We start from the raw sequence: 16,825 nt of genomic DNA, 5'->3' as shown, positions 1-16,825 counted from the left end.
TTCATTGATTGTATATGCTTCCGTTGAAGCCATCTGTCTGTGTTAACTTCATTGTTTAAAAACCGTGTTTGATAACAGAATTCCTGGTAAACAACTACAATACCCATGATCCAGCAGAAAAAGACCCACCAATCAGAGAACCACAGCCAACATAGTCCGCAAAACTGCCCAGTCCTATGATGCACTGTGAATGACACAACCAAGTTTGACTCCCTTCATCCTTAAACTACCTATATATTTGTACATATACAATATATAAACGTAAAAGATACAAAAAGATGGGCTGGTTTGAGTATTTCTGTATCTGCTGATCTCCTGGGATTTTCACACACAACAGTCTCTAGAATTTACTCAGAATGGTGCAAAAAAACAAAAAACATCCAGTGAGCGGCAGTTCTGCGGATGGAAACACCTTGTTGATGAGAGAGGTCAACAGCGAATGGCCAGACTGGTTTGAGCTGACAAAGTCTACGGTAACTCGGATAACCACTCTGTACAATTGTGGTGAGAAGAATATAATCTCAGAATGCTATTCTGAGATGCGGGTTGGCGCTGTTTTGGCGGCACGAGGGGGCTTGGGGGGGCCCTAAAGGTATTGTAAGGGGGGCGTGGAAGACTGACCTGTTCTCAAATCACTTTTACACATTCAGCAAACATAGTGGCAATACACGCAAGAACCAATGTGTGCAATTTCTTCACCTCTGCCTTTTCTCCTGCCTTGTTTCAACTTTGGGCATGCACTACAGCGCAAACTTCACAAAGGATGTCGCAGTGTCAGGTGCGCTCTTAGCTGCGCTTATGTCAACAAAGACGTCTCACAAAGACATGTCCCCCTCAATGTCTTTGGTTGTTATGGCCCTGCCTTTTATTTAATTCCCCCCATAAGACATTTCTTTCCATCCATTTTTAGTTGAATAAAGATATGTATTTTAGATATTTCAGAAATACAATACACTGTATAAAAAAAAAAAAAAAAAAATATATATATATATATATATATATATATATATATATATATATATATATATAAATCCTGTAGTTTTTACAAAAAAAAAAAAAAAACAACTGGCAGTTGTGGTTGCCAGAATAATTATGTAAACACTGTCTTCTCAATGTGCCAATGATCTGTCATTGCTGAACGAGTCTGAAGGGCCGAGTCTGCCCGGAGAGCTGCCGCCACCCTACCAGATGCAAATGCCGTGTAATTGTGCGGTATTATAGTAATAGTGCAATAGTACACTTGGTATGTGTTTTAAAAGGAAAGTTCACCCACAAATTATCTTATCATTTACTCACCCTCATGCCATCCCTGATGTGTATAAAACATTTTCTTCTACAAAGATTTTTAGAAGAATTTTTTCAGCTCTGTATGTATTCACAATGCAAGTGAATGGTGACCAAAACTTGAAACTAAAAAAAAGCACATTAATGCAGCATAAAAGTAATCCATATGACTCCAGTGGTTAAATCCATGTTTTCTGAAGCAATATGATGGGTGTGGGTGAGAAACAAATCAACATTTAAGTCCTTTTTTTACCATTAATATCCACTTATACGCCCATTCTTTTGTTTTTGGCGATTCGCATTCTTCATGCATATCGCCACCTACTGGGCAGTGAGGAGAATTTATAGTAAAAAAGGACTTAAATGTGGAACTGTTCTCACAGACACCTATCATATCACTTCTAAAGAAATAGATTTAACCACTGGAGTCGTATGGATTACTTGTATGCTGCCTATATGTGCTTTTATGGAACTTTAAAGTTTTGAACCCTGTTGACTTGCATTGTACACTGTAAGCCCTAAAAGTTCATTTAACTTAAACATAACTTAACTTTAAGTTTTATCTTTCCGATTTAACTCGTTACATTGATATATACTGTAAATATGCGTTTTTTCAACTTAAATCTTGAGACAACAGATCAAACAATTGACAAAATTGTTTTAAAGATTTAAAGGTGCTGTAAGTGATTTTTTCATGGAAAGGTATGCACAATTTTTTACTACTCCCTGACAGATATTAATGAAATAAGTGTTCATTTACTCGCAAATCAGCAACATTAAATAGCTTGTTCAGACAACTTTGTTAAGCTACATTTACAGTGATATTGTTCGTCAAATATGTGTTTAGTTGATTCAACATATGTTTTTATTTTTTTTAATTGAGGTGGCAAATACGCTTGTTAATTCAACTTAAGTATACGAATTGATACAATGACAACTTAACATCTTAAGTTGACTTTAAAGTTTTAGTTGTGTTAACTTAAAAAAAGCACTTTCACATCTGGACCTACAGAGGAGAGTAAACATTTGACTATATATATATATATATATATATATATATATATATATATATATATATATATATATATATATATATATATATATATACATATACACACACACACACACAGATTTTGCTGTTTCGGAAGGAAATTGACATTCAACTGATCACAAAGTATAGTCAGGACATTATTGATGTAAAAAACAGCACCATCACTATTTGAAAAAAGTCATTTTTGATCAATTCAAGACAGCAGCCATCACTCCAACACCTTATCCTTGAGTAATCATGATAAATTACTAATTTGGTACTAGAAAATCACTTGACATTATATCAAACACAGTTGAAAGATATTTGGTTCATTAAATGAAGCTTAACATTGTCTTTGTGTTTGTTTTTGAGTTGTCACAGTATGCAATAGACTGGCATGTCTTAAGGTCAATATTAGGTCAAAAATGGCAAAAAAGAAACAGCTTTCTCTAGAAACTCATCAGTCAATCATTGTTTTCAGGAATGAAGGCTATACAATGCTTGAAATTGCCAAAAAACTGAAGATTTCATACAAAGGTGTACACTACAGTCTTCAAAGATAAAGAACAACTGGCTCTAACAAGGACAGAAAGAGATGTGGAAGACCAGATGTACAACTAAACAAGAGGATAAGTACATCAGAGTCTCTAGTTTGAGAAATAGACGTCTCACATGTCCTCAGCTGACAGCTTCATTGAATTCTACCCGCTCAACACCAGTTTCATGTACAACAGTAAAGAGAAGACTCAGGGGTGCAGGCCTTATGGGAAGAATTGCAAAGAAAAAGCCACTTTTGAAACAGAAAAACAAAAAGTAAAGGTTAGAGTGGGCAAAGAAACACAGACATTGGACAACAGATAATTGGAAAAGAGTGTTCTGGATCTTAACCCCATTGAGCTTTTGTGGGATCAGCTAGACTGTAAGGTGTGTAAGAAGTGCCCGACAAGACAGTCACATCTATGGCAAGTGCTACAGGAAGTGTGGGTGAAATGTCACCTGAGTATCTGAACAAACTGACAGCTAGAATAACAAGGATCTGCAAAGCTGTCATTGCTGCACGTGAAGAATTTTTGATGACTCTTTGAAGTAATTTTTTACTATTTTTACCAATTTCTTTCCATAAGAGCAAAATGTGTACATTATTCCAAACTTTTGTCCGCCAGTGTATGTTGGTGCCATATAAATGTACATTTGGCAAAAAGAAAAAAAGAAAAATAAATAACAGTAATGAGATTCCCTGATTATCAAACATAGTATTAAATTATGTGTTTTGTTTAAGGATAATAATAACTCAATAAAGGTTGCCGAATTCTTCCAGTTATTTTCGTGTTGTGTGTGTGTGTGTGTGTGTGTCTTCCAAAACACGCTTGAACAAATATTACAACGAGAAACTTTCAAAGCCACAGCTTGCTCAAAATGTGATATCATCTACATTTCAGACAAACAATAAAACAAATCGATATGTTTACTTCTGGAATATTCTAATTCGGAGGAAGTGTTTGGTACAGTCCGGCTGAGTCATCAACGTAATCGGCACACTTCCGGTGGAAACTGTGCACCCTACAGCGTCCATTTGGGATCTTATTCTCATTTACACAAGTGGGAAGTTTCTGTTATGTCGGAGCCAAAATGGCGGCGTGTGCAGCTTTCGCTACCTTATTCGAGCGCAACATGGCAGCTTCAATGGAAGACGAGTTTGAAGATGCGCCTGATGTAGAGCCGTTAGAGCCGACATTAAAGAATATCATCGAGCAGAAATCACTGAAATGGATCTTTGTTGGGGGTAAAGGTGGCGTGGGCAAAACCACTTGCAGGTGAGTGAATAAATACTGGTGTTTTGCCATTCGAGGGAATGCCAGATGGGAGTGCTAGAACTGCTAGCTAACAAACATGTTTACTGCATTACTCACGAATATACAAGTTAATAACGAGCCTATAATTCTAGAAATGAGAATTAGCTTTTAAAAAAAAACATACACACAAACACGAAACAATGCTCAATTTAGTCTAGCAACAACCTGACATCAATCAAAACAGTTCTTTCTGAGATGTAATAGTATATATAATTATTTACATATTGACAGTTATTAAAATCGTCATGTTTGTGAATAATAAGTGAATAAATATGCATCATTCAACATTCAGTCAAAATGTTGTTATACATCATTGGTTGAATGTGGGTTATATCAGCCATGTAATTAATTCATTCGTTCGTTATATTCTATCTAATAAGGCCTCTGCTATATGTACAGCAACATTGCAGTATAGGCATGATCACATATGTGATGTCATTGCAACAGGTGTTTATAAATGGCAGGATTCACAAACTGTGTTCTTGTTTTTGATTTGTAAGTACAGATGGTCATTACACCTGTCAGTTCATGCATCATTTTCTTTTTAATATTGTCTGATTTCTTTCTTGGATCTGAACTATGTAATTTACTAATGCTGTTTGATTTAAGCTCCGTCCTGTATGACTGTACAAATCTAAACATTTAATTTTGCCATCTGTCTTGTTTGTTGCAGCTGTAGTTTGGCGGTCCAGCTAGCAGCGGTGAGAGAGAGCGTTCTCATCATATCCACAGATCCAGCACATAACATCTCTGATGCCTTCGACCAGAAGTTCTCCAAGGTGCCCACCAAAGTCAAGGGCTACGACAACCTCTTCGCAATGGTGCGTTAACCATATAAATTGATTTCACTAAATTCGGTGTGTGGCTAAAACATACGTTGCCTGATATATCACTGAATCTCTTTACAGATTTAACTTGATAGATCTTTATTAGTTTATAATTAATATATTTAGAAAACATAAAGAATATCAGTATGAAATCCATTGCAGATGGCTTTGAGACCATTTGTTTGATTTCAGTGTCAACTGTAACATTGAGCATGTTGTTAATCTCCGTTAATCCCGAAGGTGGCATCTATTTAACTATTTTATAAGAAAAAAAAACGTGCATCCATTTCTGTAATGAGGGTCATTGACAAATAAGGTTGTCCGAGGAGATAAGAATGAGAATGCTTTAAAAAATCTAGCTTGAAACACGTCAAGTTCGCAGAAACGTAATCTTTATGTCCAGCTTGGTTTCGTACTTTTTTGTAAAACATGAAGGGAAAAAATGTCATGTAGTGAAACCATCAAGTACCTTGAGTATAAACAACTTAAAGGGTTAGTTCACCCAAAAAGAAAATCCTCTCATGATATACTTACCTTTAAGCCATCCCAGATGTGTATGACTCCTTCAGCAGAATTCAATGCAAGTAAACAGCTGCCATTAGACTGCTGGCTATTTGAAGGACCAAAAGGCATATTTAGGAAGCGTAAAAGTAATCGACATGGCTCCAGCCGATCAGTTAATGTCTTCTGAAGCAAATTGATAGGTTTGTGTAAAAAATCAATAATTAAAACTTTACTAACTTAATCACTTCCTGCCAGCAGTCGACGCATCAGTGACGTAAGTGCAATGGCGCGTTCACGCGAGAAGTCAGAAGCGCGCGCTTTGTATACAACAGAAGAACGAATGTCACGTGAGAGTTGGTTCATTTCAAACAGCGATACAGCGCTGGGCAGAACCAATGTTTTAATTATCGATTTGTTTTTTACACCAACCTATCGGTTTGCTTTAGAAGACATTAACTGATCTACTGGAGTTAGGGCTGGGCGATATGACGATAGATATATATCGTGACGACGATATAAAATGTCAATTGTCAGAGATTTTGCTATATCGTGTATATCGCGATATGTGAATATCCATGTTCGCTGCGTGGGCTTATCTATCAGTGGGCAGGGCTTCACGTGAGACTGAGAGAATTGAAGAAACATGGACAGGGTTTTTCCATCATTGAAAAATGTTCTGCGGCAGCCTAAGCAAATTTAATGACCTTCATTGCATGTTTGGTGCTTCAAAAGCGCTAAATATCCTTCTCATCTGACACGCAAATGTTTCACGTGACTGTGGCGTGCGCTGTCTCTGGAGCGCCAAAGTGTGGGCGAATCGAGCAGGCTTTCTGATATTTGTGCTCCAGAGACAGGAGAGCTCCTCAATCATTTTTGACTCAAGAAAACCCCAAATGGTGAAAGAAATATCCACAGAATGAGGCGACTCCTAAATAGGTCAAGAAAATGAAGAGGAACCTGTTGTTTGGATTTAAATAAGCAGATACTTAAGAGCCTAGGATTGGATCATTATTGCAGTGATTAATATTTTTTATCTGAAAACAGTTCTTTTAACCCGAACTGATGCCATGTGCAGCTTCTCATTTTTTAAACATCCATTTTGGAAGACGTATACCATGGTTGTGGAAAAGATGTGACTTTATTTCAGAAGGGGCAAATTATTGGCCTGAATCAAGCAAAGAAAACAACTGAGATTGCTAAAATCACTAGAATTGGGTTAACCATATTGTAATGCCTAATGTTCTTATTTAACATATGCTGCCTAAATATGCCTTTTGGACTGTTAAATAGCCAGCAGTCTAATGGCAGCTGTTTACTTGTATTGTATGGAAAAAAGAGCTAAAATGTGCGTATAAAAATCTTCACTTCAGTTCTGCTGAAGGAGTCATACACATTTGGGATGGCTTAAAGGTAAATAAATCATGGGAGAATTTTTAATTTTGGGTGAACTAACACTTTATTCATTAATTTCAAAAAAATGTAAAAGAGTTTCTGCATAAAGAATATTAAGAAGTTTTCTCAGGGTTATCTGGTATATATGACCTGAACATTATGTTTAAAAAAAAAAAAAAAAAAAAAACTGGGATTGAGAGATGCTTTGCCGAATCAACGGCGCAAAACACAACGTTAGAGATCTTTTATGTTATTATGAGAAATGTCAAAATATTTTTGGTTCATTATGAAACTGTGGCAGGACAAATTAGACTGGGTAATTAAAAAGAAACACTGAAACAGAATGAGCTGTCTGTGTCAAGGTAAGTGGAGCTCCTTGTCACACCTACCGATGACGTGGTCCAATGGCAGTAAGAAGGTGTTAAGCAGTCGGTTTCAGCTTTCTTAAAAGTTCACCCTGGCGAGTTGTTATGAACCACAGAAACAAACGCAAAAACACTGTCTTTTTGGCCAGATTTTGTTCTAAATGACGTCACACTCGTTCATTCTTCGATTTCGTATGAAGTATATTTGGGCCTTAAAGCAATAGTTCACCCAAAAATGAAAATTTGCTGATAATTTACTCACCCTCAGGCCATCCAAGATGTATCTGAGTTTCTGTCTTCATCAAAACAGAATTTAAGACTTTTAGGATTTCATTTCAGGCCTCCTCCTCTAAACAATGCAAGTGAATGTCCTCCATTTTTTGACGGTCCAAAATGCATATTTAGGGTGCATCAAAATAATTCACACGAAATAAAGTTCTTCTGAACCCAAACAATTGATTATTTTTAGAAACAAAACAATACTTATATACTTTTTTAACTACAAATGTTCACTTTTGTACATCTCTGTGATGTGTGCTCATGAGAGGGATGACGTAAACTCATTGGTAAGGTCATGCGTCAGGTGGAGGAGGAGTCAGGAAGTGCGTCATTGTTTACATTGTTTTTTTAATTTTATTATTATTTAAGTTGTTTTGGACTGTTTTGGTTTGTGAATGGCACAAGTTTCTCTTGTAAACAATGACGCTCTTCCTGACTCCTCCACGTGACAGGTGACCTTACCAACGAGCTTACGTCATCCCTCTCATGAGCTCACGTCACAGAGATGTATGGAAGCGAACATTTGTAGTTAAAAAGTATATAAGTATTGTTTTGTTTCTCAAACTAATCAATCGTTTGTGTTCAGAAGAACTTTATTTTGTGTGGATTATTTTGATGCACCCTAAATATGCATTTTGGACCGTTTTGATGAAGAAAGAAACTCAGATACATCTTGGATGGCCTGAGGGTGAGTAAATTATCAGCAAATTTTCATTTTTGGGTGAACTATTGCTTTAAGCCCAGAAAAAGCCCCAAATTAACTTTGAACTCAAAATGGAAAACATGTAAATCATAGAAGAGGTGTATGGAAGTAATTGTTTTGTATGAACTGCATTTGTATGTATTTTTGAATCATTTAAAAGATCTGGACAAAGAAAAATGAGCTCCACGTTATTTACCCGTGAATACGTTTTTGAAAGAAACCAATAAAGAGAAAGTCCAAACCAGGACTCTTGTGCAGTTTAGAAACAACTTGCTTTTGTTTATCTACATGATTGATCTGATTTGACAAAATGGCTTTTAATTCTTTGAGTCTTTATTTAATATGCCTGTGTAACTATATTCAGATAATCTGATTGGATTTCTTTCTCGATTGGTGTTTCTGTCTGTAGGAGATTGACCCCAGTCTGGGTGTGGCAGAGCTGCCTGATGAGTTCTTTGAAGAGGACAACATGCTCAGTATGGGGAAGAAGATGATGCAGGAAGCCATGAGTGCTTTTCCTGGCATCGACGAGGCCATGAGCTATGCGGAGGTCATGAGGTCAGACAGTGTCACATGTTGAACATGTTGCTGTCGTGATGTTTAAAGGATTGTTCCGGGTTCAATTCAACTCAGTCAATTCAAGCTCAATCAACAGCATTTGTGGGATAATGTTTATTACCACTAAAAATTATTTCGACTCATCCCTTGTTTATTTATAAAAAAAAAAAGAAGCAAAATTCACGGTTACAGTAAGGCACTTAAAATGAAAGTGAATGGGGCCTAGTCCGCAGAAATACACACTGTTTTCAAAGTATAGCATTATAGGTTTTAACATTATTTTAGTGTGTATTAAATTGCCTGGGTAGCTCAGTGGTAAAGACGCTGGCTACCATCCCTGGAGTTCGCTAGTTCAAATCCCAGGGCGTGCTGAGTGACTCCAGCCAGGTCTCCTAAGCAACCAAATTGGCCCGGTTGCTAGGGAGGGTAGAGTCACATGGGGTAACCTCATAGTGATCGCTATAATGTGGTTTGTTCTCGGTGGGGTGCGTGGTGAGTTGAGCGTGGATGCCGCGGTGGGTGGCATGAAGCCTCCACACGCGCTATGTCTCCGTGGCAAAGAGCTTACACAAGCCACGTGATAAGATGCACGGGTTGAGGATCTCAGACACAGAGGCAACTGGGATTTGTCCTCCGCCATCCGGACTGAGGCGAATCACTACGTGACCACGAGGACTTAAAAGCACATTGGATTTTGGAATCATTGTAACATTGGGAAAAAAAATACAATAAATGACCACAGTGACTTGTGGCTTGTACAGAAGCATGTACAGGTACTTTCCAATTAACATCGAATGATACCCATGATAGGGTTTTAGAGGGCATCTACCCATTTTTATTGCCAACTTTTTATCAAATAGACATTTTAAAGTCAGGATAGGTAATACCCTAAGTTCTCAAATTGTACTGAAATTAAAGACACGTCTTTTACCCACTACAGGGTTGATTTCATTAAATTTGTTTGTAATGCATTGATCCATTCAGTTTGCTATTTGTTGATGATGTAAGAGATTATTGAAGGTTTCAGATCTTAGGGTGGTATGGAGCATTTTTTAAGATCTGTAGAAAGTGCTTCTTTAGCAGCCGAGTCTGCTTTTTCATTTCCTGGGATTCCACATAGGATTGTAATCCATAGATAGCTCTGAGAGTTTTTTTTTCAAAGAGTAAAACAGTCTGTATGCATTTTTGCCAGTAAATGGGGTTAAGATCCATAACACTCTTTTCCAATTATCTGTTGTCCAATGTCTGTGTTTCTTTGCCCACTCTAACCTTTTCTTTTTGTTTTTCTGTTTCAAAAGTGGCTTTTTCTTTGCAATTCTTCCCATAAGGCCTGCACCCCTGAGTCTTCTCTTTACTGTTGAACATGAAACTGGTGTTGAGCGGGTAGAATTCAATGAAGCTGTCAGCTGAGGACATGTGAGGCGTCTATTTCTCAAACTAGAGACTCTGATGTACTTATCCTCTTGTTTAGTTGTACATCTGGCCTTCCACATCTCTTTCTGTCCTTGTTAGAGCCAGTTGTTCTTTATCTTTGAAGACTGTAGTGTACACCTTTGTATGAAGTCTTCAGTTTTTTGGCAATTTCAAGCATTGTATAGCCTTCATTCCTCAAAACAATGATTGACTGATGAGTTTCTAGAGAAAGCTGTTTCTTTTTTGCCATTTTTGACCTAATATTGACCTTAAGACATGCCAGGCTATTGCATACTGTGGCAACTCAAAAACAAACACAAAGACAATGTTAAGCTTCATTTAATGAACCAAATAGCTTTCAGCTGTTTGATATATTTTTGCCAGTTATGCTGTCTCCATCATGACCCAGAGCTATCTATGGATTACAATCCTATGTGGAATCCCAGGAAATGAAAAAGCAGACTCGGCTGCTAAAGAAGCACTTTCTACAGATCTTAAAAAATGCTCCATACCACCCTAAGATCTGAAACCTTCAATAATCTCTTACATCATCAACAAATAGCAAACTGAATGGATCAGTGCATTACAAACAAATTTAATGAAATCAACCCTGTAGTGGGTAAAAGACGTGTCTTTAATTTGAGTAATCACTGGGATCAGATCATTTACACCTGTTGCCGAATAGGACATTCCAGACTCACACATATGTTCTTAATATCAGACGAAGATCCACCATAATGCACCGCATGCCAGAATCCACTATCTTTGAAACATGGATTGTGCTGGATTTATTTATTTTAGGAAATTATTTTACTCGGCAAACACTTCTGAAGACATTTTTAACAAAGTCAACCCTGAATCAGTTTTAGAGTTCTTTTTGAAAATAAATATATATATATATATATATATATATATATTTAATCACTCTAACTTTTAATGTATTTTAACTTGTTTTTTGCCATGCAAATAGCATTGGAAGCTGGCATGGCTTAAAATCACTCACTAACTAAACTCACGATAGGTGGACATTTTCAAGTAATTTTGTAGTCGAGTACTCTAACCTGATTACTTTTAAATAAAATGTTAGTTAAAAATAACATGACATGGACATGAAATGTATATTTTGTTTCATTCACAAACTTTACCAAGAATGGTTTCAGAACAAGCTAATTTCAACAAACAATGCTTTTCTTTAATAAAAAAAAATAATAATAATAATTCAGTATGCATTTATAAAAATGAAATAAAGAGATTTAAAAGTAAAAAACATTTGCACTCATCCAGAGCTTAGAAATATAGAAACCAATACTGATGGCATTAGGGTAATGCACATATATAAACTCTGAGTCTACATAAAGGCCATCACATTTTTACCATTTCACATGTTATTATTCAGAAAAAAAAGTGGTGAAAGTTGGCTTTTTATAAAATGAGCTCTGCATACTGTTCTGAGTTTCTCGTACCGCTTCGCAGTTTCTTCCACCATTAAAGCAGATACTCGTCCGATGGTTTGCATGACTCCAACAAGAACCGAATACAAATAGAGTTGATTCAATAAGAATCAAAATATTAAAAGTATTTCTAGTGAAACACTAAGCGCTATCACATCCTCTTCTCTCAGCCAACACCTCAACGACACACATCCACAGCACATCCAGTGGATTTAGATGTAAAGTTCAGAATTCAGCGCTGCTCACGGCAGGCAAATGTTCAAAGAAATATAAATGTGCGATATTTCAGTAGTGTTTTTAATCGTCGACTTGCTGGTGCAGAACGAGTACTTAATTAGTCGATTACTCTTGCACATCCCTACTTGAAAAGTTTACACATTCTTGATAAAAATCTATTTCTCTATGAAGAATTGAATAGGAGCTACTGTTACACTTTATTGTGGTTTAAAATCATTTGTTTTGAACTAGGGATGTGCACGAGTAATCAGTTAATCGAGTACTCGTTCAGCTTTAGATATTCATTGTTGCCTGCGGTGGGCAACAATGAACCTAAATCTTGCCATTTCAACTCAATGCATTGGTTGGCGCTGTGGATACATGATGTTCTGAACTACAAAATTACTCAAATGCCCATCCCTTTGTGGAACACCTGTGTTTGAGAAGGCTGAATTAAGATGGGCTTTTATGCAGGATCACTGTTCCACCACTAGATGGAGGATCACCATGTGAATACAAATTCACAGAACACATTCGATCGATTGGCCATTTTTCTTTTGAAATGTTTTTGTTTGTTTTAAATAAATTTGTGACTCAATTATATTCTCTAGTCCTCACCAGTCTCTGTTGTTCTTCTGTAGGTTAGTGAAAGGGATGAATTTTTCAGTGGTGGTGTTTGACACGGCCCCCACAGGACACACTCTACGTTTGCTCAACTTCCCCACCATCGTGGAGAGAGGACTGGGCCGTCTCATGCAGATCAAGAACCAAATCAGCCCCTTCATCTCACAGGTACCGGCCCTGTGCTCTGGGAAATGGATTGTTTGTTTAAAACAGCACTGGACAAAAGCGTTTACAGACAGAAATGACAAGTATCTCTTTAGTCAGGAGAAATTTCTTTCTGTGAAAAAGTATACATTTTGGAATCAGTTTTAGATAAAGAAAAAGTGGTTATACCTGCTGGTCTAGAACCAGGGACCAGGAATGTCAGAGGCCAAAAGTAGATATAGTTAACACATCTGCCAACACTTGTGGTGTGTCACAATGGACATTCAGTTGACAGACACCCCATTCCTACCTTTGTCACATTGCACAGCTACTACAGCCATTTTATTTTCCTTGTCAGAAATATGACTTTTTCTTTCATTCTGACTGTTACAACATATATGCCAGCTCGTGATGGCATAAAGACACTGAATTAAGTTACAAATAGATTAAAATATGCTCTTTTTAAAACTAGGAGCAAGACTAATATAAGACTAATAGGCAAAGGTTTGTTTGTGGGCAGATCTCGCATTCATTATGCTGTTTAAGTGTAATTCTGTCGACCTGTTGCAGATGTGTAACATGTTGGGCCTGGGAGACATGAATGCAGATCAGCTGGCATCTAAACTGGAGGAGACGCTCCCTGTCATCCGCTCAGTCAGCGAGCAATTTAAAGACCCAGTGAGTGTCACACCACAGTAGTCGTTGAATTACAAGATGTTGAATTACACTCAAACTATTTTCTAAACTCCGACAACATCTAAATGTGAGCTTGTTTCAGGGTAACTGACACCTAACCAGTGGGACCTGTGTTGTGTTACAGGAGCAGACGACATTTATCTGCGTGTGCATTGCTGAGTTCCTCTCTCTGTATGAGACGGAGCGTTTGATTCAGGAGCTGGCAAAGTGTCGCATCGACACTCATAGCATTATCGTCAACCAGCTGGTTTTTCCCGACATCGAGCGGCCCTGCAAGATGTGTGAGGCCCGACACAAGATTCAGTCCAAGTACCTGGACCAGGTGTGTGTGTGTTTGTCATGTTCAAGGGTGTGACAATTTTTGGTGGTTATATGGCAATCCATGACACTGAAGTTTTTACTCTTAATAGTTTCTAAGCAGAGATTCGTTTTTGTTGCTCATTTATTTGGCTTTGTATCTTTATGGTGAGGTCTTATTTAACGATTACGTCTAATTCAGTTTAATTTACCTCAGTCAAATTTTACTGTACTTTGAGGATATATCTGTTTCCTTTTTCCCTTTTATATTTTCTTAACCTTTTTGCTTTGACCTTTTTCGCTTTCCCCTTTTTCATTTACTTTTTTCTTCCCCCTTTCCTTTGCCCTTTTCTTTTCCCCCTGTTAATTTCTTTCCCATTTTCCTTTTCCCTTTTCCTTTTTCGTTTATTTTTCCCTTTCCCCTTTTCATTTTATTTCCTTTTTTCCTTTGTCTTTTTCCTTTCTCTTTTCTCATTTCCTTTTTCCTTTCTTTTTACCTTATTCTTTACCTTTTTCCTTTATCCCTTTCCTTTTCCCTTTTCATTTTCCTTCCCTTTTTATTTTGCCCTTTCCCTTTTTCTCTTTTCCCTATTCTTTCCCTTGACCTTTTTCCATTTCCTTTGTTTTCCTTTTCTATTTCCCTTTTCCTTTGCCCTTTTTCTTTTCCTTACCGTATTTCCTTATTTCCATTTTTATTTTATTTTCCTTTGCTCCTTTACTTTTTACTTTTTCATTTTTATTCCCTTTTTCCTTTGCTACTTTCCTTTTTCCTTTACCCTTTTCCTTTCCCCTTTAAATTTTTTTCCCATTGCCCCTTTTCTTTACCCAATTTGATATTTTTCTTTGCCCATTTCCTTTTTCCCTTTTTATTTCCCTTGTTCCTTTTGCTTTTTAATTTCTTTCCCTTTTTCCTTTGCCCCTTTTCCATTTTCCTTTGCCCCTTTCCTTTGCCCTTCTCTTTTTTCCTTTTTCCCTTTGCCCCTTTCCTTTCCCCCCTTTTCCTTTGCACCTTTCCTTTCACCCTTTTCCTTTGGCCCCTTTTCCTTTGGCCCCTTTTCCTTTGGCCCTTTTCCCTTTGCCCCTTTCCTTTTGCCCTTTGCCCTTTTCCCTTTGCCCTTTTCCTTTTGCCCTTTTCCTTTTGCCCTTTTCCTTTTGCCCTTTTCCTTTTGCCCTTTGCCCCTTTTCCCTTTACCCCTTTCCTTTGCCCCTTTCCTTTTCCCCTTTTCCCTTTGCCCCTTTCCTTTTCCCCTTTTCCCTTTGCCCCTTTCCTTTTCCCCTTTTCCCTTTGCCCCTTTCCCTTTTCCTTTTCCCCCCTTTTTCCTTTCCTTTTTCCCTTTTCCCTTTTCCTTTTTCCATTTTTTCCCTTTGCCCCTTTCCTTTTTCCCTTTGCCCCTTTCCTTTTTCCCATTTTCCTTTTGCCCCTTTCATTTTCCCTTTGCCCCTTTCCTTTTTCCCTTTTTATTTTCTTTCCCTTTTTCCTTTGCCACTTTCCTTTTTCCCTTTTTTCTTTGCCCCTTTCCTTTTTCCCTTTTCCCTTTCCCCCTTTCCTTTCCCCCTTTTCCTAATCCTCTTATCCTTTTTCCCCCTTTCCTTTGCCTTTTCCCTCATTTTCTTTTCTTTCCCCTTTTCCAGCTTCCATTGCCCTTTTCCTTTTTACCTTTTCCCCTTTTCATTGCCTTTTTCCTTTTCCCTTTCCAGTTTCCTTTGTTTTTTCACTTGCCTCTCCCTCTTTCCTCATCTCTTTTCTCTCTGTTGTCCATTTTCCCTGTTTTACTTTCTCTTTACCTTACCCTTCTTTCCACTCATTCTTTTTCTGTTTCCTCCTCAGATGGAGGATTTATATGAAGATTTCCATATTGTAAAGTTGCCACTGCTGCCTCATGAAGTTCGAGGAGCGGACAAAGTCAACACCTTCTCCAAGCAGCTGCTGGAACCCTACAGCCCCCCCAAATGACTTTAATGTTTTGCACTGATTAAACGTGCGCACACACACACAAACACCATCACATCTCTCTGATACATAGTCCCTCTGGTGTTCTGCATCCTCCCCATCATCCTCAGATATAGAAATACCTGGCTGGTAACAGAGTCCACATCTTAATACACACGTTCCCCCTCTCTCTGTTTTCCTGGTCAAGTAATAATTGATACGCCATATTTCTCCAGTGATCTGTAATTAATGTCGGCCTTTTAAGTGGCCGTTAAGAAACATAAAAGAGTTTTGAATGTTTATTTTGCCTTGTGGTGATGGTGATTGCGTTAAAGCATAAGAAAATCACTCATTCCTGATGTGTGTACAAGAAAGAATATTCAGAATTAATCTCGGCACAGGAATGTACATCCGGACTCTGATTCAGCCAGTATTGACCCTTGGTTGAACAGGTCTAGGATCAGTGTAAACGTCTGTAACTGGTTCAGCTTAACCTGGCAACATCTGACTCCAGATCAGTGACAAGGTCAAGCTTTTTTGTTTCAGATTCTGGTTAATATTGATAGTGTTCTTTATTTTGTTCTAGTCAGTATTGCTGTCGGTGGTTGAGAGTAGGTCCAAACCTGGTAGATGGCACATTTACACAGGTTATGTCATCTTTAGGAAATGTTGTTAAAGGAATAGTTCACCCATTTAGCTTATACTATTATTCACCCTTATGTCGTTGCAAACTTAAATGCTGTTTACAGCATACAAGTTTTGGATCAACATAAGGGTGAGTAAATAATGGCAGAATCAGTTTTGGGATGAATTATTACTTCAGACTTATCACATTTAATCCACTTCTATTTGCCGTGAAGCAAACTGTAATTACTCTGTACAAACATTGTGATTGAATTTATCTAATTTAATTTTTGCAGTTGGGTAAAGTCCTGTATTTATAAAGACTTGTAATGATTAGGATCATGTCTGTTCAGTTCTTCTATTATATTACATTAATTTGAAAGACTGTTGTTTCTGGTTCTAAGACACTCAACATATATGAAGATGCGTTCAGATCTGTCGTTATACTGCTTGCTTGTATCCTATCTATTTATTTAACATTAACATCTGCATGCTTCAAAAAGAGACCAGATGTCTGTTTAAACTCACTTTCAGAAACACTTCAACTGGTTAGCCAGGACAACTGTCTCACAGACTGGTTAAGACATTTATCAAGTGTGTTTTCCTGCTTTTTTAAGCCGTACAAATTGTCAGTC

General features: G+C 37.4%; 1 protein-coding gene across 1 annotated transcript; it reads left to right on the top strand.

Annotated features, from left to right (window-relative positions):
- The first annotated feature begins 3,904 nt into the window (after window positions 1-3,904).
- On the top strand, window positions 3,905-16,572 carry LOC127443792 (ATPase GET3-like). The gene is made up of 7 exons (XM_051702695.1): window positions 3,905-4,128; window positions 4,841-4,988; window positions 8,647-8,795; window positions 12,517-12,667; window positions 13,214-13,321; window positions 13,464-13,661; window positions 15,465-16,572. Exons 1-7 carry the CDS (start codon window positions 3,944-3,946, stop codon window positions 15,588-15,590), a joined length of 1,065 nt encoding a protein of 354 aa, XP_051558655.1. The 5' UTR covers window positions 3,905-3,943; the 3' UTR covers window positions 15,591-16,572.
- The last annotated feature ends 253 nt before the right edge of the window (window positions 16,573-16,825 follow it).

The sequence above is a fragment of the Myxocyprinus asiaticus genome, chromosome 7 (assembly GCF_019703515.2).
Source record: "Myxocyprinus asiaticus isolate MX2 ecotype Aquarium Trade chromosome 7, UBuf_Myxa_2, whole genome shotgun sequence".
In the NCBI taxonomy this organism is placed as follows: Eukaryota; Metazoa; Chordata; class Actinopteri; order Cypriniformes; family Catostomidae; genus Myxocyprinus; species Myxocyprinus asiaticus.
This window is presented reverse-complemented; position numbering and strand designations above follow the sequence as displayed.